The sequence below is a fragment of the Borostomias antarcticus genome (assembly GCF_949987555.1).
Source record: "Borostomias antarcticus genome assembly, chromosome: 6".
NCBI classification, from domain to species: Eukaryota; Metazoa; Chordata; class Actinopteri; order Stomiiformes; family Stomiidae; genus Borostomias; species Borostomias antarcticus.
Window position 1 is genome coordinate 17,833,012 of NC_140239.1, and position 23,017 is coordinate 17,856,028.

Consider the following 23,017-nt stretch of genomic DNA (forward strand, 5'->3'; position numbering starts at 1 on the left):
CTCAGCCCCTAGCCCCAGCCCCCGCACCTACCCCTGTCTCAGCCCCTAGCCCCAGCCCCCGTACCTACCCCTGTCTCAGCCCCTAGCCCCAGCCCCCGTACCTACCCCTGTCTCAGCCCCTAGCCCCAGCCCCTGTACCTACCCCTGTCTCAGCCCCTAGCCCCAGCCCCCGTACCTACCCCTGTCTCAGCCCCTAGCCCCAGCCCCCGCACCTACCCCTGTCTCAGCCCCTAGCCCCAGCCCCCGTACCTACCCCTGTCTCAGCCCCTAGCCCCAGCCCCTGTACCTACCCCTGTCTCAGCCCCTAGCCCCAGCCCCCGTACCTACCCCTGTCTCAGCCCCTAGCCCCAGCCCCTAACCCCGCCAGAAGCACTCAGAGCATCACTGCCCTCATGACGAACCTCCAGAGGCGGAGCTGCCAGCGTGCCAGCTGTGGAGACGACTGCTTGCCCTCATTTGCATATGAAGGCCTTAATTAGGCGCCACAAGCACCCGTGCAGGGAGAGTGCGACCAGCGGGCGTGAGGTGGCATAAGACCAGGGGGTAGGGGAGCGGGATGGGGGTGGCAGAAGACTAGGGAGCGGGGGGGGTAAGACAGTGGCACAACACAAGAGATAAAGGGTTACCACCACATGGACAGGCTCCGGCAATTCACTGTCCAAATTAACGGTACCATTCTGTGCATTTCAATTCCCTGCCCGTTTTTGAAACACAAATTACCCCACTAAATAAAAATACATTCTGATGGGCTTCTGAAAAGGCTTAATCCCTTGTTTTACAGTAGCTTGGTCCAGTACCAGCACCATCCTGCTACTGATGTTCCTTAATGACTCTCTAATTCCTCAGCAATGGGTAGCTCCCCGCGCCAGCCAGCCCAAGCAGGGTCCTGGCAGGGTGCCATCCTGGGCAGCGGCCGCTGGCACAGGTGCTCATCCATGCCACACTTATGGTGTCTGTAACGGGCCTCAATTAAGACCTTTATGCCTCTTTTTATCTGGAGGAGCATTTCAATAGTCGAAAGCAGCTTCCTCTCCTCATCTCCTCTCCTTTTATTTGGCACAAATGAGGGGAGAGGCAGCGATCGATGTGAGTAAATTCTCATAAGGAATACGTCTTTACATGTCTGTGCAGATGAAGTAAAGGGTATAAGGAGGGGAAGTCGCTGTAGATAATTGAGACATATCTCTGTGGTGAACTCCTTATGCCAAGCATTGATACTGGTTTCTGTATAAAAAATGATAACTCTAAAAATATGAGAAGTAAAAAAAATTAAGTCTGCTGACAAACTTGAAATGCGTCTCAGAGAGCACAGACCTCCACCCATGAATGCATTTTCAGGCTCTGTACGCTCACGTGCATGCGAGCAGGACATGTTTGGGGTTGCTTCAATAGTTTGGTTGAGAGCTTTATGTCAGTCCAAACCCCATGTCTCTGTGACCTTCCTATGTCGAGATATGGCCGTTTCAATTCCCCCCATTGACAATGAATGTGGGAATTTTTTGCTCCCGAGACCAAAAAATTAAGGGTTGAGGTGAAAGGCCGGCCATGTTCGGGCAGCTCGTGGACCTGCCTCATGATTTGGATCCACTCCTCAAATGAATGGGTTCTAAGTTGGCCCATGCTATACCCCTACACCGAGTTTCATGATAATCGGTCTGGTAGTTTTCGAGTAATCCTAGTCTAAAAAAATGAATGGAGGTGAATGGCCGGCCGTGTTTGGGCGGCTCGTGGACCCGCCCTGTGATTCGGATCCGCTCTAAGATTTAATGGGTTCTAAGATGGCCTATGCTGCATCCCTCCACCGAGTTTCATGAAAATCGGTCTGGTAGTTTTTGCGTAATCCTGCTAATTAATAAATAAAAAACGGATGGACGAACACACGCCACCGAAAACATTGCCTCTTGCCCCAGTGACTCCCGGAGGTAAACATTGAAAACATTGACACCTAGTGTGTCTCCTGAGCAGCTCTGGTCAGACTCCACCCGACACATCACAACACGGCATGCCTCTCGGTTTGTCCTCTCAGCACCGTGACCTCTGCGAGGACAGGGCGTTCACATCCTGGCCCGCTGGCTCATAGCGTAGCATTTCCTCTTTGAAGGTATGCTAGAATAGTCTGAGCTCTCAGATGGGAAAGCTGCTGCTTTTATCGCCTGTTTTGGAGACAGGGAAAAAATTGATTTATTTTTAAGACAGACCCAGAGGGGTTGAGGTGTTGACAGGCGGCCTGGTTGAGGATAGGATAGCATCGGGTTAACTGGGGGACTTCAGTGGCGAGACCAGACAGTTTAGAAGGCTTCACATCAGGAGAGGGAGACAAAGGCAGCTGTCAGCGTTGATAGCAGCTTGGTTTCAGTATGAACCTCACTTACCTTCTCATGATGCCACTTAAGGTGGAGTTTTTCTTTTAAGGGTTACTACTGTATGTGTGGGTGCCATTATGCGTGGCCTGGTTGTCACATGAAACATTTAACAGAAATGTCTTTAACTACAACTCCCAGCATGCACTGGGGGACCATTGCTCCCATCAGTTTTGGCATTCTGCCCACTATGACTGTGTAGGCCATGCCAGCGGGGGCACGTGGGGGGTATACAGGACCCTCTGTCACTCACACGGACGTGTGTCACAAACACACCGTCTTGCCATCAATCTAGGATATTAACTGCTTCCGTAACAGATGGAGGCTCAGCAGGAGGACAGGGGTCCATGCCCTGGGCCTCTGCCCCACACCGAGTACACTCTGCCGGAGTAAGAGGGGCAATAGCACTGGGGGAGCCCCATGGCCCCAGTCTAGGTCCCCCACAGTTCCACCTCTGGATGGCAGCCTAATGTAGAGTATGATTAACGAGGGTTGATGGTGGGAAGCCATTGATTCTACTGGAAAGGACAGGATGGTTCAGAGTAGAATTTGTTTAAATAAGCCAGCTTTGAACACATGTACAGCACTGTCTGTGCACATGATGCCCTGCCACAGAAAAGCCAACAAAGTGGGGAAGCTCAATTCACAACTTCTATATTGCTTATCGTGTCCTGCACTACGCTTCCTCTATCACAGGGGATTACGGACCGCACAGTTGTTACACACCACTGTGACATATAGGAAGACTAAGTTAGCATAGAAATGAATGTAAACACGCTCTTTCCATATTTAAGAAAAAAACGTGATAAACATGGTCTGGTAGGGAAAAAGGTGTCTTGTCTTCTGTGAGTGAGGATCTGTAATGATATTCATAAGACGACCACCTACTGGGGCACACGGAAGACTGTTCCTTAGCAACAACATACACGATCTTACAAGCTTCGTCTTGGGAAATTTTGACCGGATTGGGATGCGGATAGCAAAACAACCAAAACAACCTGTAACTAGGCCAAATAACAGTCTCTATGTATCTCTGCTGACAACCATTCCTCCTGGCTGATTTGAGTCAAGGAACACAAGGATTTATTTCAAACAACAATTCATAGCAATCCAGTTACGTGTGTACTGAGCATGCTTTACTTCTGAAGGGGACCAAATTCTTTGAACTCTTCCCTTGAAACTTGGAAGAGAAAACCAACAATTGACCAACACCAAGACACACAACACACTTCTCTTTGCAACAACGTAGAACTTTATTTGTGAAAAAGTACATTACCTCATCCTTACAAATAAGCCTATAAGAAAAGGTTGAAATGAAAAGTAGCCTTGTAAGAACAAGAAAACATGTTGTCATTGTTGAAGAGGTGATCTATACATGTAGATTTACACATCAAAGGATGACAGTGGTCTTCCGCTTCATCGTTAACATATTCCACACGATTAGCACATACGAGATAAAGCAAGTTGTTAATACATCAACGTAAAATATTGAAAGTGAAAATCCAGTACACCTTTTTAAATTTCAAATTAAATTTCTCTTTTATTATACTGTACGTACTCTGCCTACGCACCTGTCACCAAGACTGTTTTCAGGTGTGCAAGAAACTCTATCAAAAAGCAGTGAACAAAAATAACCTTGCAATGCTAACCTACCCCTAACGTTTCAACCCACTCCCTATTCTTTTTGATTCCAATAATGTTAATGTGACCAAAAGCAAAAACAAAATACATCGCCAATGAGAGAATTGGTCTTGTGTACCAGACCTACAGTATGTGATATTAGATGTCTCTTTTCATATCATCTCTATGCCACATTCAAAAAAATCCATCAAGGCTAAAGCTCAATTCCACACAAAAAAAGTGTAATTTCTATTCTTTTTCTGTAATTGTACAAGACAGACACTGACAGTTACTGTACAACGCACGATAATGTGAATGAAATAAACCAGTCACGGTAATGATCTCAACTACATATTGGCGTTCGCCTGCCCGGCTCTATGCAACCCTTAGAAATAATCAGAGCATTAGTTAAAGGCGGGATATCTGCCATCTCCCTGTTGATGGAGGCCTGTTCTTCCTCTGACTAGACCTCTCCGTTCTCCCAGAGACCAGAGCTTTTTGGTCAGCTGTGTGCTCAAACCTGAGCTCGTATGCGTGATCGGTTATCCATGTGTGATTTTTGTGTGAACCCCAAATCCGAACAACACCCCCCCCCCCCTCCCAACTACACCCCAAAGGCCACAGAACAGTTGACACTTGAGTGTCTGGGCAATTGTGGTTTATCTATTCTGGGTCAATCACTGATTCCCAAAACCTTCATAGTACCAAGACCATCTGAGTCCAAATAGTGATCAATGGACGAACAATGACCTTAGAGTAACAGCACTTTTCAGGAAACTCGCCAGTGAACTGTAACGTCTGACAGCTCCTGCTGCCCCCCCCCCCCCCCCCACCCCGCCCAAATATACCACAATTACTATTAGCGACACTATCAATCACTCGGATGAAGAAAGCACAACGTTATCAAACAGAAGCCGCCGTCGTCGTCTTTACTCTGAACAAACAATGAGGCAGAACGAGCATCCAGGCGCAAACACGTGGCCGCGCACGCGTCTCACGAGTGTGACATCATATTTGTGCGTCATCATTTACCAAGTAGGCGAGTAGCAATGAAGACGCCCCAGTTTTACCAGCTGATCTACAGTCAAGTTTCGAGTGTTCCCTCCCAGGTTGACGCAGTCAGGACAGATGGCAGATAAGCTGATCCTGGGTCTGTGGGTGATTGCCGTCCACAGCTCCTAAGGGGCTTCCTGTAATGGAGGAAGCTACGCGGGAGAATCCAGCAGAAGGGCGTCAGCGCCCTCTAGTGGATTAAAAACTATGCCCTGCAGGTCAATGAAACCTCACTGCGAGAGAGTGAGACGTCTGTCCATTTGTCTGTATGTCCGTCTGTCTGTGTGATAGCAGCACCATCGGCATTCCCTGGCTCAGGGACCCATCAGGAGGTTCACTGTACAGGTGAGAAGGGGGTGGAGGGGGGGCAGGAGAGAGAGGTCGAGGGGGGAGAGGTCTGTTTGTCTGTGAGTGACGGTCTGTTTCTACCTGCTAAGGCGAAGCTTGATGGAGTTCTTCACCACAGGGATGGAGTTGTTGGGGAGGAGGGGCACGTCTGAGAGGTCAGCCGTGGCCATTCTCTGGAAGAGGGGGGGCAGCAGCAAGCAGGTTGATTATCAAATATACACGCATTTACACATTATAATCCGATAGCGATTAAGTATAAATTACTTTCTGTTTGGGTGGGCTTGAGTTCGCTCATGCACTTGGAGATTGGTACCTTGATTTGTGCCTCCATCTTTACTTCATCTTCTTCCTTCATCTGTCAAAACAAGCACCCGTAAGGGCAAGCGATCACTCCAGGCTGATATTTGCAAAACATCAAATGCCGTGTGACCCCCCTAAGTGCTAGAACCTTGCGGGAATAGTCGCACGGTGAAGGAGGAGGGCGGGGTTTACCTCCGTTTCCACGGCAGCGCTCTCCTCTCCAGCTGCGTCGCCCTCGGCTGCTTTAGGCTCAGAGACGGGATCCTGCAACGGAACGGGACAAAAGACAGGACGGCGTTACCAGGGAAGCTCCGCCCACATCCAAACAGAAGACAACTGTGGTCGCTCACTGGGGATCTGAGTTCAAAAAATCAAGACGTCTAGGGTTCAAGATAAACATTGCCGCTCTGGGATGTCCCTGGACTGACATCAATATCTTTCTCCATGTTTCTCGCATCTGAACACGTGCTATTATAGTCCAGGTACGTTTTAGCTACGCTTGAACTGAAGCTGGTATAAATCCAGTCTTGAACTGTGTGAACTATGAATCCAGTCTTACGTCGGCCACACAGAGTTTCTTTGTTGTGGTCTCTTCCAGGTGGGGGGAGGCTGGTCTCTTCATGGGAGGGGGGGTCTGGCCTGGAGGGGGAGCAGTGGAGGTGGTTAGGCTGGTGGAGCCCTCAGCGTCTCCTGTAGTCTTTGTCTCAGTGACTGGAACCTGCAGAGAAATATAATAATAATAATAAGTTTATTTGTATAGCACCTTTCACAGATAGGGATCACAAAGTGCTTCACACATAGCAACACACAGTAAAATACAGTAAAAGTGACAGTGCAAGAGAATAGTAAAACAACACGCCAAAATATAAAAAGTAAAAACACAAATAAAAGAGGGTCAAGTAAAAGCCTGTCTAACATAGCAACACACAGTAAAATACAATAAAGGTACAGTGCAAGAGAACACAGTCAACCAAGATCCAACTGGATCAGTATTAACAGTGATTGTGAAAGAATTGTCATTTTGCCCTTTAAATTGATATCATTTGTACAACATTCTCACACTGTTATACCCTTTAGTGCCATTTGACTAAGCAAAGGGAATGCCAGGACGTCTAAAGAGGTAAGTAATCCAGGTCTTTGATCAAAGTTTGCGACCCCTCAACAATGACCAGATGGCCTCTGGAGACTCGGGGTCTGGCTGTTTAGATTCAGCAGTAAACTCAGTTCAAAGAGATTGATAACACCTCTCTCTCAGCATGATGCAGCGAGAAGATCCTGGGCAGGATGAGATAAAGTCTAGAGGTGAACACCAACTCCACTGGGGTTTTGATTCTTATCTACCAGATGGCCTTGTGTCTCCGGATCTTCAAACAAGGATTTTCTGAGAGAGATTTACTTACTATTCCATTGGATAAATGCATGTTTAGGGGGATATCCAAATTACAGTAAAATAATATATACAGTGTTCTGTAATTGGTCAAGAGATTTTATTTGCCTTATGCAACAAGTACATGTACATTTGGATTCTTGGACCTGCTCCTCTGCGGAGTTGATTATCAGTTACTAAGTTCCTGACTAAACAATATAAAATAAATGTGAACAATATTAGGCTGGACCTAATACAAAATACTAAAATTAAGTTCTCTTCACTTTTCTAGGAAACTTTTGATGGACTTTGTGTCTTGCTTGGTAAACTTACTTCTTTCTTTCTGAGAACGATTTTTCCCTGCAATGATCTATTGAGTTTTACTACTCCAGACGGCCACGCAGGCACATCACATCTGAGGAACGGGATGAACTGAGACTGTTATGGCGCTCTCACCTCCTCTACTCTGAGCTTCTTGGTGGCGGTGTCCTCCGGCAGGGGAGAGCCTGGTCTCTTGGTGGCCGGGGGAGCAGGGCTGGAGAGGGTCAGGGTGGACCTGGCCCCCTCAGCCTCTCCGGGGGACTCCTGTGGGTGGTTGGCTGCTGCGGCAGCACTGAGGGGAACAGAGATGATCAGTCAATAGAAGAGGATAATTAACCAATAAAACAGAGCAGCCATATACGACCCAACTAAAGTTTTCCGTTACCACATGCAAGCTTTATTAAAAGCCTTTTTGTTAGCAGTGAACTACGGTTCAAAGACGTTAAAGCTACACAACGCACAATTCATTGTCTCTCGTAAATACGGCAAATGAGCTTTCCTTATGAGAGGAGTTGGCATGGGACTAGCCCTATGTACAATTTCAGCTGTCCAGGCTCTACCAATGGCTGAGCAGACTGGCAGCAGACTCACCCAATAGGGGCGGGGGGCGGGCCCAGCGGGACTCCCTTGGTTGGGGTATCAGAGAGCACCACCGTGAGGGAGGGCACAGACATGCTGTTGTCACTGTCCAGGGATAGGTCCAGACTGCTGTCATTCATTTGACGGAGCCCCTCTGATGAATGCTGCAGGACAAAGGGGGCGGGAATAGAAGAGGTTAGCGGGTGTGACGCCTGCAGGAAGTGTGTAGTCGCCTGAGTGCAACAATGTCCCAGTCCCAATGTCCCCTCTAAACCCTCAAGCCCTGAATCCTTACAGACTTATTGACGTCATCTGGTAAGTGGTTGAGTGCGAGAGGCTGCAAGGGCCCGAAATGGTATAAAAAGGAATGGGACAACACACTGCAACATCACATTACTGTACGTTGACGCCAAAACATATTTCTTAGCCTACTATTGTGGGTTTGGGACGGGATTTTACGTTTAGATTTTACGTTATGTTTTTCTCTGAGGCCTACATGTAAATTAATTTTGGGCTGAGTCAAATCCTGTTTACATTATCACCACCCTCTGGGTTACCCTCAAAACATTTCTGTTCAACTTGTTCAAATCATTTCATTTTGGGGTCAAGCTAAACACATTACTGCCTGTCATTCTTGTTTGTGATGAATCCAAAAGTATTTACTCAAGAATGACAACATGCATTTCTACACCTCACAACTCTTTTCATATTCATGCTGGAAATCTCAATTCAAAGAACACTGCACTGAGATGGATGATTAATGCCATGCAGCTTTTAACTGGGGAATCATATGATTTATGGCAACAGAAATATATGTAATTTATAACCGTAGCCTACATATTTTCAAACAAATCAAATTATACAAACCCATATGGTTGATAACCTGTACGTAAAAATAATTATAAGTCTACTTGTGCAGGTAGGCAAGCCCAGCTGAAAACATGGAAACATATTTTGTTTTGTAAAGTGAACGTTGGGGTTGGTTGATCCGTCCGTGCTTGTTTATTGGGCATTCTTCAGGTAACCCCATGTTTCACGTCACAATATGAACTGTGGGTAATTCCCTCAGGCAAAGTGTGCAGAAGTGCAGACTTACAGTAAAGGGGCATTAAGGGCTCAAGATGTCTGCCAGAGAGCCCTCATGCACTTGACGATTTGAGAATGGGACTAGAGCCCTAAGCCCTCGCGCACTTAACAGGAATGCACCTCAAAGTCTGTGAGTCCGTAAGGGTGGACATTGGGACTAGGCCAAAGTGTGTGAAACTACACAGAAGAGAGGGCTGCTGGCTAACAGCTCAGAAAATTAGAACATATCACCATCAGCCACACATTAATGACAATTTAAATCATTAAACAGTATAATCGACTAACTACATCGCTACAGTATAACAAATCATATGGGGGAAAAAAAAGATACAATCACGGAGGTGTCTTTTAACAGGTCAAATGTTTGAGGTTGAGGACGTGAGGGGAACAGACCTTCCTGCGTTTCTGGATGGCCAGGTTGGGTAGCAGCTGGTGAAGCTGTCTCCTCTTCACATGCATGGCTGAGATCTTCATGTCCTGCTCAAACATCTTGCTGCTGATCGCCTGTCTGTACACTGTGGCACACAACAGAAAACAGGAACAATCACATTAGATCTATGTAAAGCACATGGGAAGTATATATTGTGTTAAATGAATGCAGAAATGTAGGGTTGACTCACCCGTGTCAGTGAAGGACTGGATGTCAAAGGTCAGGTCCACATTAAGGTTTTCTGACCCCTCCATTTTCTTAAATACAATCCCGATGACCCACATAGTGCTGAACTCCTCTCTGGAACAAAAAGGAGAGAAATGTCCCAATTTATTTCTCTACACACTGAGCTAGGAGGCTTCTGGCTGGGCATTGTACGTTTACGAACACTAAATTACTAGACTGCAAGTAAGCAGTTGGTCAGGGCGAGGGGCTCCTCACTTGTCAGCTCCCTCCTTGGGGCCAGGGAACGACTGCGGGTTGACATGGGCCAGAGTGATGAACTCGTTCTTCTCCAGGTTTCCCACCAAGATTCGGATTTTCGACTCCACCAGGCCAACCCTGACAGGACAAACACAAAAACATCTCTCTTACACTGAGGATCACACACGGCCCAGCAGCTGACAAAGTCAAAATACTCCCATCTGCTGGCCTTAGGGACGCCCGTCGCTAAACACTGATAATACAACGCAGTCTCACTTGCACAGACGTTAAAACATAGGCCAACATCTACATTCATCCAAAAGACATTAAGATCCTACAGCCATGATCTCTGTTCTTGGTACTTACCACTCAAGATGCTGCTTCTCTGTGGGTGCGCTTGCTAGCAACACTATATAATGCCTTGGGACATAAAAGACAGAACAATGCCATTACACCCTAAAGACAAGAGGCTAGACCAGAAATCCCAACACCCCAGAGAGGCCTGGGGGGCCCTTAGACGGGGGTGGGGAGGGCCAACCTGACCTGGTCCCCAGTCAAACTTAGAACAAGTGAGGAGTCACACACACACATCAGGATATCCAGTAGCTTAAAAGCAGCTTGCAACACACGCCTCGATAGACAAATAATCAATAAGCAATGATCCACGTTGAAAATCCAATTCAACAAAACTACTGCAAATTTTACTTTAGCTGGTGACACGGAGGTCTGAAGCCAAAACTACTGATATTGCACATAGTTCCGATTTTAACATCAACCATCGACTCACTTCTGCTAAAGACAACTTCAATGAGAATCCAAATAAGCTATAACTCAACAGCTAAAATCACAAAGCAAACCCTGCTTTTCCAGATAACCATAATTAGACTATGTACATAAACAATATGGATATTTAATACTCAACATTCAAATAAGGATCTACCTTTACAAGTTAAGGTTCTCCTGACTAAAACATGCAACACAAATTCCTACTTATTAAGTAGCTATGTCAAACAGTAGTTTGAGATCAAATTGCTTCCCATGAGTTAACACAGAATGAAAGAGAAGGATTGATTAGATTTTCAGGCCATGATGAAAATAAAAGGTCTGAGCCCGGAAAATATGATTGGTTTATTAAAACAAGACATTACAGGTAACCAAAGCAAAAAAAAATGGTGGGGTGGCACGTTCTAAAATGTTAGTCTGGATCATAAACTTTGAATACTGAGACACCCAAGTAGCAACAACCAGAGAATCATAGGGGAAATATACTGTATATATATGTTCAATGGGGTTTATGAAACACACATGGTGGGTGTATCCAGATCCCAGGCGTATGCTGGAAGTGACTATCCAGTTCCAGGTAAAGTTTGTCCTTCTCTGCCTGCCATCCAGGGGGGAGGAGACTACTTCACTGAAGTGATTGTGAAGAGGCCAGCCAGGGTTTGCTTAAGGCAGCATCTTCTAAAACTCCACCTCAGATCCACAGAGAGTCGATCAACTAAAGTTTCACTCGCCATCCTCACATCTGAATATTTCACTGGCAACTTAGCCATGACACTATGATTGGACGATTTCTACACCAATCACTACCACCGATCTACTAAATCGAGCTGCATTCTGGTTAGCTACTGGGTAACATTCATTAAATTGGGCAGAACAATGAGAAAGGAATTCACAATCAATTTAAGAAAGATAACTAGGTTGTAAATTCCTTTCCTTTGTGTTACCTATATGAAGAGAATCAAATTAAATGTAATAACTTCACATATTATTCTATGCGCCTAATTGATGTTGCCTCCAACTACAGTTAGCAAATATTGATTAACGAGCTGTGGAATACATAATGAAAAATAAACAAGTCTAGAAAGGACTAGCAAGAAATACATTGTGCAAATTGTGAACTAAAGCATTTTATTTGGTATTGAATACAATATAATAAGGCACAGTGGAAACCAGGAGAATTAAATATTTAATAGAAAACCATACAACTGAAGTACCTACCTTTAGTATTAAAAATACAAAACATCAAACCTCTAATTGTCCTTACATTCGAGGCACTCAGTCTATATGTATTTGTTCTGATAAAGGGCTTCAAGCACTTCAGAAAGTTCACATTGTATAGCTTTAATGATCCTTTGTAAATCAAAATGGATGCTTAGGCAAGAATAAAGCGTTTCAGTCTTATCAGAAAGACTAAGTAAATAAGTGGATCACATAAAACGTGGAGGAAGAGAACTTTACAAATACTAAAAAAGGTGTGTGGTGTGTGTGTATTCTGAGAGTGGAAATCTTTATTGAAATAGTTGAGTCTCACCATGTGTGTCCGACAGGACAAGCAGCTTAATACATACTTGTATCTCTGAAAGAAGTTTGGTGCTTCAAATAGTTTGGACCACTCTGCTTTATTCTGCAATATTTCATCTGTGATGGCAAGACCTGTTGGAGGGAAGGGAAAACTTGTTTAACCATTATGAACAAAAAGTAGAACTTGTGTGACAGTACAGATAGACTTATGTACTGTACCTTTACTATAATCAGAGACTCAGTGTGTGCGTGTCTGTACCCTTATAACCCAAATATCTCCACAAGCGCCCACCGTATGAGCTCGATACGCAGCAGGTGTTTTGCTCAGGACGTGTGTGTGGCCTGATGCTGAATTTACATTTTGGCCGATTTGTAGAAAATATCCAATTATGATTTCTCTGACACATATTGCAAAAAAAAAAGTAAAGTCAAGCTTCAGTTCAATAATCACTGTGTAAAGGATTTAAAATGTGATGGAGCTGCTAGTTGCAGATAAAAAAGTACTTTAATAAATAAACGTAGCCTATATTTTGAAATTCCTTGACAGAAACCTACTGGACATGAGTTTTGTGATTTACACTGCTGAAGAGCAACTATTAGCGTGTTCTAATTTTAAACTTTAAAAATGTACAAACTACAGCAATCAACAAGTGATTAGCAGCGGCAGCTTTGGAGATATTTGGGCTGTATGAAAGAAAACATGTGCATTGCCAAGAAGTAATCTGTCGTTCCGAGGAGAAAAGTGTGCACCTGCAAAGGATGTTGGACATTATTCAACCCCAGATCATCTACACTGAACAGGTTCTATATTCACACCTTCATCTGCTGTGGTTAGATTCACTATTTCATGTTCTAAATTGATTTGACCCATTATTCACTATAACATTTGGCTTGTTGCTAGCATCCAAGTTTGTACTTGTATGTCAAGCTAGCCAACTTGAATAGACCGTGTTGTAGTTTTGGACATCACCACGTTCGCAAGCTGCTTCAACTAAAAAGGCAGTGCGCTGTGTTCTGCACCTGCACACGCGCTCTGTCTGAATGAGGCCTTAGCACCGATCACCGGCTTTGTAAATCGAATGCTCGTAGGTCGAAGATGACAAGTTTCCCACTTCAATCGCAGCCTTTGCAATTTGCTAATTGCATTGTTTCAATTCAAAATCACGATTTCGTTACACGAAATGTATTTATCGTTCAGCCCTACATAATAGATAATACTGCTCTGGAGTTCTGCCCGCTATTTCACAACGCGCTGCTCTGGCATATATATGTAACGCACCCAAGTCAGGTGGAGTAACACAATGGGTAATGGGTTCAGTTTAACTGAGTGCAACCAGCGATGTATGAGCGTCTTCAATAAATGTTAAATGAGTGTGTTCATACATTTAAAGGGGAACGCCGCTGTCATAGCAAGTTTAGCTCAAATGTCGCTTTGTCCTCAATGAAACCGATCCATATACACCAACATTTAACCGATCCCTGCAGTAGTAAGCTAGCTCCTTTTTCCTCTGTGCGCGCACCCCCTTTATAATGGAGGTCTATGGGCCTCTGCTAAAAACTATGATAAACATGCATTTTCAAGGCAGGAAGCGCCAGGAAGCCCCATACCGGTCTCAGTAGAATGTTGTCTTGTGAAATGAATCGCTATCCCCATGTGTTGATGTGTTACGGCCGAGCTACACCAAGCCTTTTCACGCCCGTCTCGTGCATGGAACTCATGCACGCGTACTTCGCGTTTGGAAAGATTAAATTAATGTCAACGATACTGGCTACACTGAGAACATGGACAGCGGACAGCGCGGACCCCGCGTACGCGTGCTCTAAAATAGGAATTGGTTCTATTTTTTCCCTGCGCGTATGTTGTACGCGCGTATATTGTGTCCAGAAATGAAAGTTGGTGTCTCTCATAGGTCTATCCCTTCACAAAGTGTCCAGGGTCCTTGAGGGGGTTCCAAATAGACCTTTACAGGTCTATAATTAACTCAGAGTACAAATGGAACCTAATAAGAACCACACTGGTCTAAAAAATGTCACAGTAAATCCAAGTTTAATCAAGACACCGCAATAACAATCACTTTGTAGTCAAAACGTTGTGTAGGTTAGGGTGAATACAATATTCATAGCTCCCCAGGCATAGCCTACTGAAGAATAATAGCTATATTAATGATTCATTATTATTATTATGAATTCAAATAACATTTCAGTATTTTAAGGAAGTGTAGAACATGTCAACAACATATGCCTATATGTGACTTGTACAATTATTACATTATTACAACTAGTTTAAGTTACATGATCAAGAGTGTAGGCTACACTATAATGTTGCCTACAATATACAATACAATATTCAATATACCCATCCATATCGATGAATTGAAAAATGAAGTGAAAATCGATGAGCTGATGTCAGCAGCCGACAGTAGCATGGACAGTAGGCTATGCACGCAACACTACGCGCACTCTACACATACACTGGTGTAGCTCAGACAATTCCCGCGCGGGATTATTTTCACGGACTGCGCGTGCGTATCTTGGTGTAGCTCGGCCATTTGGCATGGCTAGGAGGATGTAAACAATCGTCCTGCTTTACTGCGGCGGAAGTTTACAGTGCGAAAGGTATGGTGTAGTGCGTTCAGTGAAATAGTTCTGGCTCAAATTGAGCTTTTGTTTCAATATTCGGTTTGAGAATGCGATATATTTCACGACAGCATAATGACACCGGTAAGATCACACCCTGCGCTTCCTGCCTTGAAAATGCATGTTTATCATAGTTTTTAGCAGAGGCCCATAGACCTCCATTATAAAGGGGGTGCGCGCACAGAGGAAAAAGGAGCTAGCTTACTACTGCACGGATCGGTTAAATGTTGGTGTATATGGATCGGTTTCATTGAGGACAAAGCGACATTTGAGCTAAACTTGCTATGACAGCGGCGTTCCCCTTTAAAGTCAAGTCTCTGGATATTCATCATATACATGTATACCGGTCATATGAAAACACCCACGGAATGTGATTGTAAGAATACATATTGTGAATTGCGGTTATGCTAAGCTAACCAGATGGCAATGCATACTGGAGTCCTAATGTCAGAACAAACGAATGTGGTAGAGTGAATTTACTTGTGAAAATTAGTTACTGTTCTATATTAGAGAAATGGATAGTAGCCTGGAAGCCACACACCACGCGGGGAAAAAAAAGAAGGTTTTCACAATACAGTCTGGACTTCCAGACACCCACAATGATTTGAGTTTTCCCAGAAAATGGGGCACCAATTAGGAGACTGCATTTTAACTGCTGTCCCTCCCCCAGTCCCTGATTGGTTCCCGTAGATGATGAGAAATACAACAGGAGTCCATTAGCAGAATGAAGCTAACGTTAACGTTAGAAGAATAAACACAGCCATAAGTGCAGTTGTTACAGAAATAGACTCTTGCAATACAAGAGTATGCACTATCAGTTTCTAAACGGAAAAGACGTTTTTGCCCTTTTTCCGACTGGATATGGCAAAAGTTTGATCTATGTTTTGTTACACTGATTGGCAGAAGGAATTTGTTTGTCAAGGCAAGTACTCCCGCCCACTCAAATCGTTCTGGGCAGCTGGAAGTGGATGGTGTGTCTGTAACCAGAATATCTCCACAACCAGGCCACTCTATGAAGCTGATATGCGGCAATGCATACTGTGAACTACAGAACTTCATGCATTTAAAATGTCTTTAGTGCAATTATTAATCGGTTCCAAAGACACAGGCATCAAGGGCCACTGTCCTGCTGATTGTCAGGACAGTGAATGCCAATAAAACTGACAGACTTTTCCAAGAAGTGAAAAACTGCCAAGTCGTGCTGCACTCAGTTCCTATAATCCAGTTATCATGAGCAGGAGAGTGGAGAACTGGTGAGCCAGACCTCTTTAAGGTTAAAAGAACATCAACCGACCCTGTTTGAACTCGTCCACCATGACAGCCCGAGTGGAGGCAGACACGTTGTAGGTGGAGTTCTGCTGGGGGTAGGCTGGTGTGATGATGGGCATCAGGTGGTACCTGTCACTAGGGGTGACCTGCAAACACACACACAAGAAAAATCAATAAATCAGGATAAGTCAAGTTGAAAATTCGCAAGGAACCCAATATTCAAAGAATATAACATCTCACGTGGTAAACATCTTATGTGGTAATAATATGATTGTGTCTAATTGTAGCACGGATAATGTAAAGTTAAAGGCCTTACCCTGGGATCCCACACTGGCAGGTTAAGGTTGCAGTCCTCTGGTTGCTTCAGCAGGACAGGGTTAGGCCATTCCCTGAACACAAACACACACAAATCATAAAAAACACACAACAGTGTTCAGTTTTATACATACAAAGATCATGTTCCTAATCAAGCAACGGACAGACACCCACCACTTGGAGAAGACCAGGAAGAACTTGTGCACCAAGGTGGAAGCCACAGCATTGGGGTAGAGCTGGCAGGTCCTGGCCACCAGCATAGCCCAGGACACGCCCCCCAGGAAGCCCAGGATATTGGAGTAGATGTCATGTCCTGAGAAGACACAAAAACAACTAAATGTCAAATCTCAAATGTTTATACTGTATCCTGCTGTCGCTGAGCTAAATGGACAAATTAACGTGATTATATTTTAGTTGGATTAAATTACATAGATTCAATGGATTTAATCAAATCAGTTAATATTAGCCAGGATCAAGTGCATCCAAATGCTTGAGTTACTGTGGCCATCTTTCCTTGTTACATATGATGTAAATACTACAGCAACTCCTCCAAAGCATGCACCAACACAAGAAATACTACAGCAACTCCTCCAAAGCATGCACCAACACAAGAAATACTACAGCGACTCCTCCAACGCATGCACCAACACAAGAAATACTACAGCGACTCCTCCAACGCATGCACCAACACAAGAAATACTCCTCCAACGCATGCACCAACACAAGAAATACTACAGCAACTCCTCCAACGGATGCACCAACACAAGAAATACTACAGCAACTCCTCCAACACATGCACCAACACAAGAAATACTACAGCAACTCCTCCAACGCATGCACCAACACAAGAAATACTACAGCAACTCCTCCAACGCATGCACCAACACAAGAAATACTACAGCAACTCCTCCAACACATGCACAAACACAATAAATACTAAAGCAACTCCTCCAACACATGCACAAACAGGGCTCTAAGCTAACATTTTTCACTAGGAGCACATGTGCTCCTAAATGAAAATATTTAGGAGCACAGAAAGAAATTTAGGAGCCCATGCAAAAATTTGAAATAACAAATTTGCATTAGCAACACACACATTAGGCCAACTGCCAACAACAATAAACAATAATAACCTGCTCACCATAGGAGCTCTCATCATCTCCTACTATACTATTCCCACACACTTCATCAGGTGCATTGGTCCTAATGAAGACTATACTATCCCCACACACTTCATCATATGCATTGGTACTAATGAAGACTATACTATTCCCACACACTTCATCATGTGCATTGGTCCTAATGAAGACTATGGCCCAATCCCAATACCACCCTTAGCCCTAGCCCTTGGCCCTACCCCTACATTTTGCGCGTTCACTCGTAGGGTAGTGTGTCCCATTCGCTTCTAGGGCTAGGGAGCATATCGAGGGCTAGTGGACGTTCAAACAGCCCTCCAAAACGAGGGTTTTCAGATGCCGACTTGAAACCGAGGGGTAGATGAAAATTCACACAATGCTTTGCGAACTTAGGCATTGATGAAAAAGATGTGAAGAAAGCCCAATATCATCGCAAATAATCATTCAAAAATTGTAAAATCCGTGGAAAAGCTTAGTTCAATGTAGATGCAAAGGAAAATGTCATTGGATCGTTAAGACACGCATTTCAGAAAAAAAAAAACGCTTTTTACGATGTCAATGGCATTTTGTTGCGTTTTGATGTGGATCCAGTAAGTTACTGGTAGGCTACGGTGCAATGTTGAATCTAATCAAATCAATAGAACTTTGTGTAAACAACGATTTTTGAGTGACAGTTGATTCAACTCCCCCCGGACCTCACCGAAGTCCTCTCTGTCCTTGGTTCCACTTTACCTGGCAAAATATGATTGAATGGGCTTCATTTTCTTCATTTTGTTAACGTTACTGCCAGGGGCATTCGGCGTCTGCACAGTCGTTTTTGAGTGAGGGCAGCTGAGCGGTCATCGCGCATCATCACGAGAGTTCTGCGCGTTGCAGTTTGCAGTCGTGGGACTTGTAATAAAAAATAAAATAAAAAAGTTGTGGAACTTGTAGAACTTGTAGTTTTGTATACGGGTGCGCGAAACTTTGACTCTAGTTTGATCCAATTTGCATGGATTTATTTTAGGCAAAAAATGCGAGTGAAATAGTTGAAAACAGTACTCACACAGTGTGCTCCTAAATGATTTTTTCTGATCACACAAAACTATTTTTAGTCGCAAATGCGAGTAAGATGGTCGCACCTTAATACTACAGCAACTCCTCCAACACATGCACCATCACAAATACTACAGCAACTCCTCCAACACATGCACCAACACAAATACTACAGCAACTTCTCCAATGCATGCATTAATACAAGCAGCTCGATGGCTTTTGGTTTCCCCCTGAGACTAAACTGATTGGATGGAGGTTGCAAGGCTGCCAATGCAAGCAAAACAAAGTGACCATGGCAACCCCAGTCCCTGTCTGTCCTCGTAAAAATGTAATGACACACAGTTTCTTTTTTCCCCCAGCTAATCCTGTTTAGGCGCTGAAGGCCGTGGTGGGTCAGGTTGGACCTTGTTTACATGCCAGCACGTTGATTGGCTGAAAGGACAAGCTACGTGTGAAGTAATCCTCTCCCAAGCCATACAATGAATAAACAAACAGAAAGACCATCGCAGATAAAGTGACAGATAGAAAGGCCATTAAAAAACTGACCAACACAATGGGCGAAAGACAAGTCACACAACAAACGCCTGGTCATGAAATGACTCATGATTCTAAGCTTCAGGACGTGTGAACATTATCACTCCGTTGCAGTAAATGTGAAGAGCGCCTTAGTGAACTTACCTGGTAGTAAAGAGTGAATCAGGTATGAACGGATCAAACTCACGTTTAGCCCACAGCTTGATAGTTCTCAGAGTGAGTCTGAAGTTCTCGATGTTGGGCACAAGGTGGAGGATCTCATCTGTCACTCGGCAACCTAAAAAAACAACAACAGCGAGTCACTATCTCTGACAAAGTCACAATGGCTGTAATACACTGTAACAACAAGCACATTCAAAATCAACAACGCAGCAGTTGCTCTACACTGGGTGTAAAATCAGGTCATGTCGAGTTCAGGCCATTTTAGGAAAACAAAACCATGGCCATGTATGGGCCCCACTAGGCCATTCATACATAAGGTTATGGAGCTCAAAATAAATCTGCTGTTTACCGTTGAGACTCCTGATACAACGAATGTCCAGGTTCTTCAGCAGCCCATCATCTCTCAGATCCAGGTTCTCTGGGATGGTCTGCAAGGCTAGCCGGGCAAACAGTATGTCAATCTGGAAATACAGAGAACATATGAGTAACCTTACGATTCACACATCCAACACCTACTGATCGGCTAGAGAAGATACCTAGATCTGCAGCTAATGTTAGTTGAGCGGACGCCACAAATGCAATACCTCAATGCCATCAAAGGATAGTTTGATGACAGGAACGAAGGCCTCCTCCACAGCCTTGGGGAGAAAGAGAGATAGGACATTTTCGGTGACACGCAAGCAATTGCTACGTATAAACTTTTCAATGAACTAACCCTTTATCATTCAAAGTACCATTCTTTAAAGTGATAACCAGCCACCGGTGACATAAGCCTGGAGGTTTTGTTACTTACCCTCAGATCTTTGACTTCCTCCTGCTCTTTAAGCTTCTCATAGAAAGAGCTGAAGAAGTCTGTTCTCTCTACGTGACGAGGGGCGACACACAGTGCATCAATATCAGCACCTGGAAGAGGACAGGAACAACACCACCATCAGACTCTCCTGTCAACAATCAAACGGAATGTGGACATATGATCCTCTGTGTTTGTTGACAAGGACGTCACGTCATCACAACGCGACAGACCTCCTCCCCTTAGAGTGCTTATATCAAGGCGAATCACCATACATACCTTTAGTATGCACTCCCAACCTGTAGGAGCCAAACGTGAATATCTTTCCTCCGACAGTTTCAATCAGCGATGCGGGCAGATTCTGAGGGGGGAGGGAACAAAACAATGTACTTCGCCTCTGTACTTTGTGTAACACTGCCTTTGTCGAGGGCATTGACTGATTGAGGGAGTCAAAAAATTAGGAAAAGGAGGAAACACTTTACTCTCCTACCTTTAATTCACTGATGTCCCTGATCCACTCCTTCACCAGCGTGTTCAGCTTGCCCAACACAAGTATTCTGAGGGGCGAAAAACAGGCAAAAAAGAAACGCTACATTTTAACCATCATGAAAGACAACATGAGAATAACGCAGCCATTTTCTCAATCTCTACAAAGTACTAGTGAGAACCACCACCCATGCACCTACCCATTCACCACCCATGCACCTCCCCATTCCGTCATGCACAGGGAAGGAGTTATTAGTGGAGCAGGACAAGGTGGCCTACCTGCGCTGCAGCTCCAGCTCCTCCTCAAACACACTGAAGGGCTTCAGGGTTTCAGTCAGCTTGTGTGTCAGGACCAGGTCAGCCTCCTTGGGCAGAGTCAAGCTGATAGGAGATGTGATCCCATAGTGCTTGGGCGTCTGCTGGACCGCTGGTGACTGGTTACCAGTCGGACTACAACGAGTAGAAATAGGACATGTTCCATGTCAAATGTATCATGCTGCTTAACTTTCTGATCCCTTCTCTCAGAATAGTAATGGTCACTTTGCCCTATAACGTCAGCACTGTCATTGAATTCTGTTCACTTCACTTTCATTTTAACTGGTCTTCAGTGTTTGGATAGGAATATTCCAGGAACCCAGAACATGTACAATAACAGTAACCTGTCCTGCACAGGTTTAAGGGTGTCCGCAGACATCAGACAATACTCAACTTTGATAGAATGTTGATGCTTCACTCCCCTATATTCCAACCTTCCACAAGAATGACAAGGGCATCCCACTAATTTAGCTAGCTAGCAAGCTTCTGCAAGAAGGAATGGCTAAAGTTAACTTGGCGGGCCTTAACGTTAGCGAACTATCGGGAAGAACACCGAATGTCTCAATGGGATAGCTAACTTGTCGTCTAAAAGAGTAAGTGATTTTAAAACATAGCAAAACTTTATTTTGTAATCTAGCTAACATTAATATCACATACAACTGCTTGGGATATTGCGAAACATGATTGCATTGCCATTGCCAACTAGCGCAGCGGTTCCATTTGAGATGCATGCTGATGTAAACGTTAACTGCTGCTAATCTAAACTAATAAATTGGCTGACTTAGTGGCTAACTATAGTAACATATTTAGCAAGCTAACTAACGTAAGCTTACTCTTGTTTAGCCTAAGTTTGTTAGCTAGCTATCTAGCTAACATGAGCTAGCGGGTCAGACAAAAATGTGTCAACATTAGCTAGCAAGTAGTCTACATTACAAGTCAATATTGTTTAGCTAAAGCCAAACATTCAATTCCACTCAAGTAAACCAAATACAGGTGGATTAGTCTCCATTTTGTTTCTCCCCCTTCAAAAAAATGCTCGCTAGCTTATGTGTATTAGCTTGAGCAGAGTAGGCCCGATCCCTGTCCCCTTCACCTTTCTATCAAAACTCTTAATGGGAGTAAAATACTCACAAGGGCATCGTTGCGACCTCCAGAGAGTACAGTCAACCCCTCCAGATTGCTTTTCTCATACTCGTTTTTTCTTTTTCTTCGCGCGTGTACAGTTTCTTGTCATGAACATTCAGGAATAGCAGAATTGCACCTTTTGTTTCTCCAAGCTAAACATGGCGCGTGTGGTGTGTGCAGAAGAGTTGTCACGGCGGTAAACGTCATGACGTCGCTATGGTTGCTGTGTCTACAAACTTTCCAAAACGGATAACCGATGGATGGGGTGGGAAGAAAAGATAACCGATGGATGGATGAACAGGTTCTATAAAGGCTAGTTCCCATAAACGCAGAGGCCGTTTAGGGTTGGGGTTAAAGGAGTAGTAAAGGGAAAAATCATGTTTAGCCCTGTTTTAAGGTTACTTATGATCATATACAATGGTTCAGATAAAAAAGTTTACAAAACTAGCACTTTTGAGAAAGTCTGATAATTGCTCTACCACCGTTTTGGTCATACAATGGATGTGGGTGGGCACCGTGAAAAATCATTCAAAAAACATGTTTAACTCTCAATTTCAAAAACAAGAAACTCACCGAGGTGTTAGTTGCCGTTCTGACATATAATTCGCCATAAAGTAAGATTCTAGTTCATCTGGAAAGGCTTTTTAAAAATACTATTTAGTCGCAGCACATATGTGTGTAAACTTCCGTAAACTAGGTAGCCTAGCAACATAACAATAGCTACCGTAAGTAGTTCCGCTTCATGAATCCCCTCTGCGGATTGATCTACACATCTACAACGGTCGCGTCAATACAAGTCAATGGATTTTATAAAATGATCAATAAAACCCTACAGGATTCATACTTTGCGGCGAATTTGATGTCAGAACACCAACGGACACCAATTACCCCCTCGGTGAGCTTCTTGTCTTTGAAATCGAGAGTTTAACATGTTTTTTGAATGATTTTTCACAGTGCTCACCCACATCCATTGTATGACCTAAACGGTGGTAGAGCAATTATCAGACTTTCTCAAAAGTGCTA

General features: G+C 44.1%; 1 protein-coding gene across 1 annotated transcript; it reads right to left on the reverse strand.

Annotated features, from left to right (window-relative positions):
* Positions 1-4,831: 4,831 nt before the first annotated feature.
* papola (poly(A) polymerase alpha) lies at positions 4,832-22,146 on the reverse strand. Its single transcript, XM_084439275.1, has 22 exons — positions 22,001-22,146; positions 20,834-21,004; positions 20,559-20,625; positions 20,348-20,429; positions 20,072-20,181; positions 19,863-19,916; positions 19,628-19,739; positions 19,304-19,393; positions 16,586-16,724; positions 16,413-16,485; positions 16,122-16,242; positions 12,238-12,322; positions 10,253-10,306; positions 9,905-10,024; positions 9,654-9,763; positions 9,427-9,548; positions 7,960-8,111; positions 7,504-7,660; positions 6,241-6,399; positions 5,874-5,945; positions 5,695-5,736; positions 4,832-5,554 (listed from the first exon to the last, which is right to left on the reverse strand). Exons 1-22 carry the CDS (start codon positions 22,006-22,008, stop codon positions 5,459-5,461), a joined length of 2,196 nt encoding a protein of 731 aa, XP_084295401.1. The 5' UTR covers positions 22,009-22,146; the 3' UTR covers positions 4,832-5,458.
* Between the last annotated feature and the right edge of the window lie 871 nt (positions 22,147-23,017).

What these genes read in the sequence shown, in the direction of transcription:
- papola (XM_084439275.1), bottom strand. An exon ending in TTGTATCAGGAGTCTCAACG is followed by an intron (nt 19,394 to 19,627) that starts GTAAACAGCAGA and finishes TTGTTTTTTTAG; the next exon opens with GTTGCCGAGTGACAGATGAG. An exon ending in GCGCTGCCGTGGAAACGGAG is followed by an intron (nt 5,737 to 5,873) that starts GTAAACCCCGCC and finishes TTGTTTTGACAG; the next exon opens with ATGAAGGAAGAAGATGAAGT.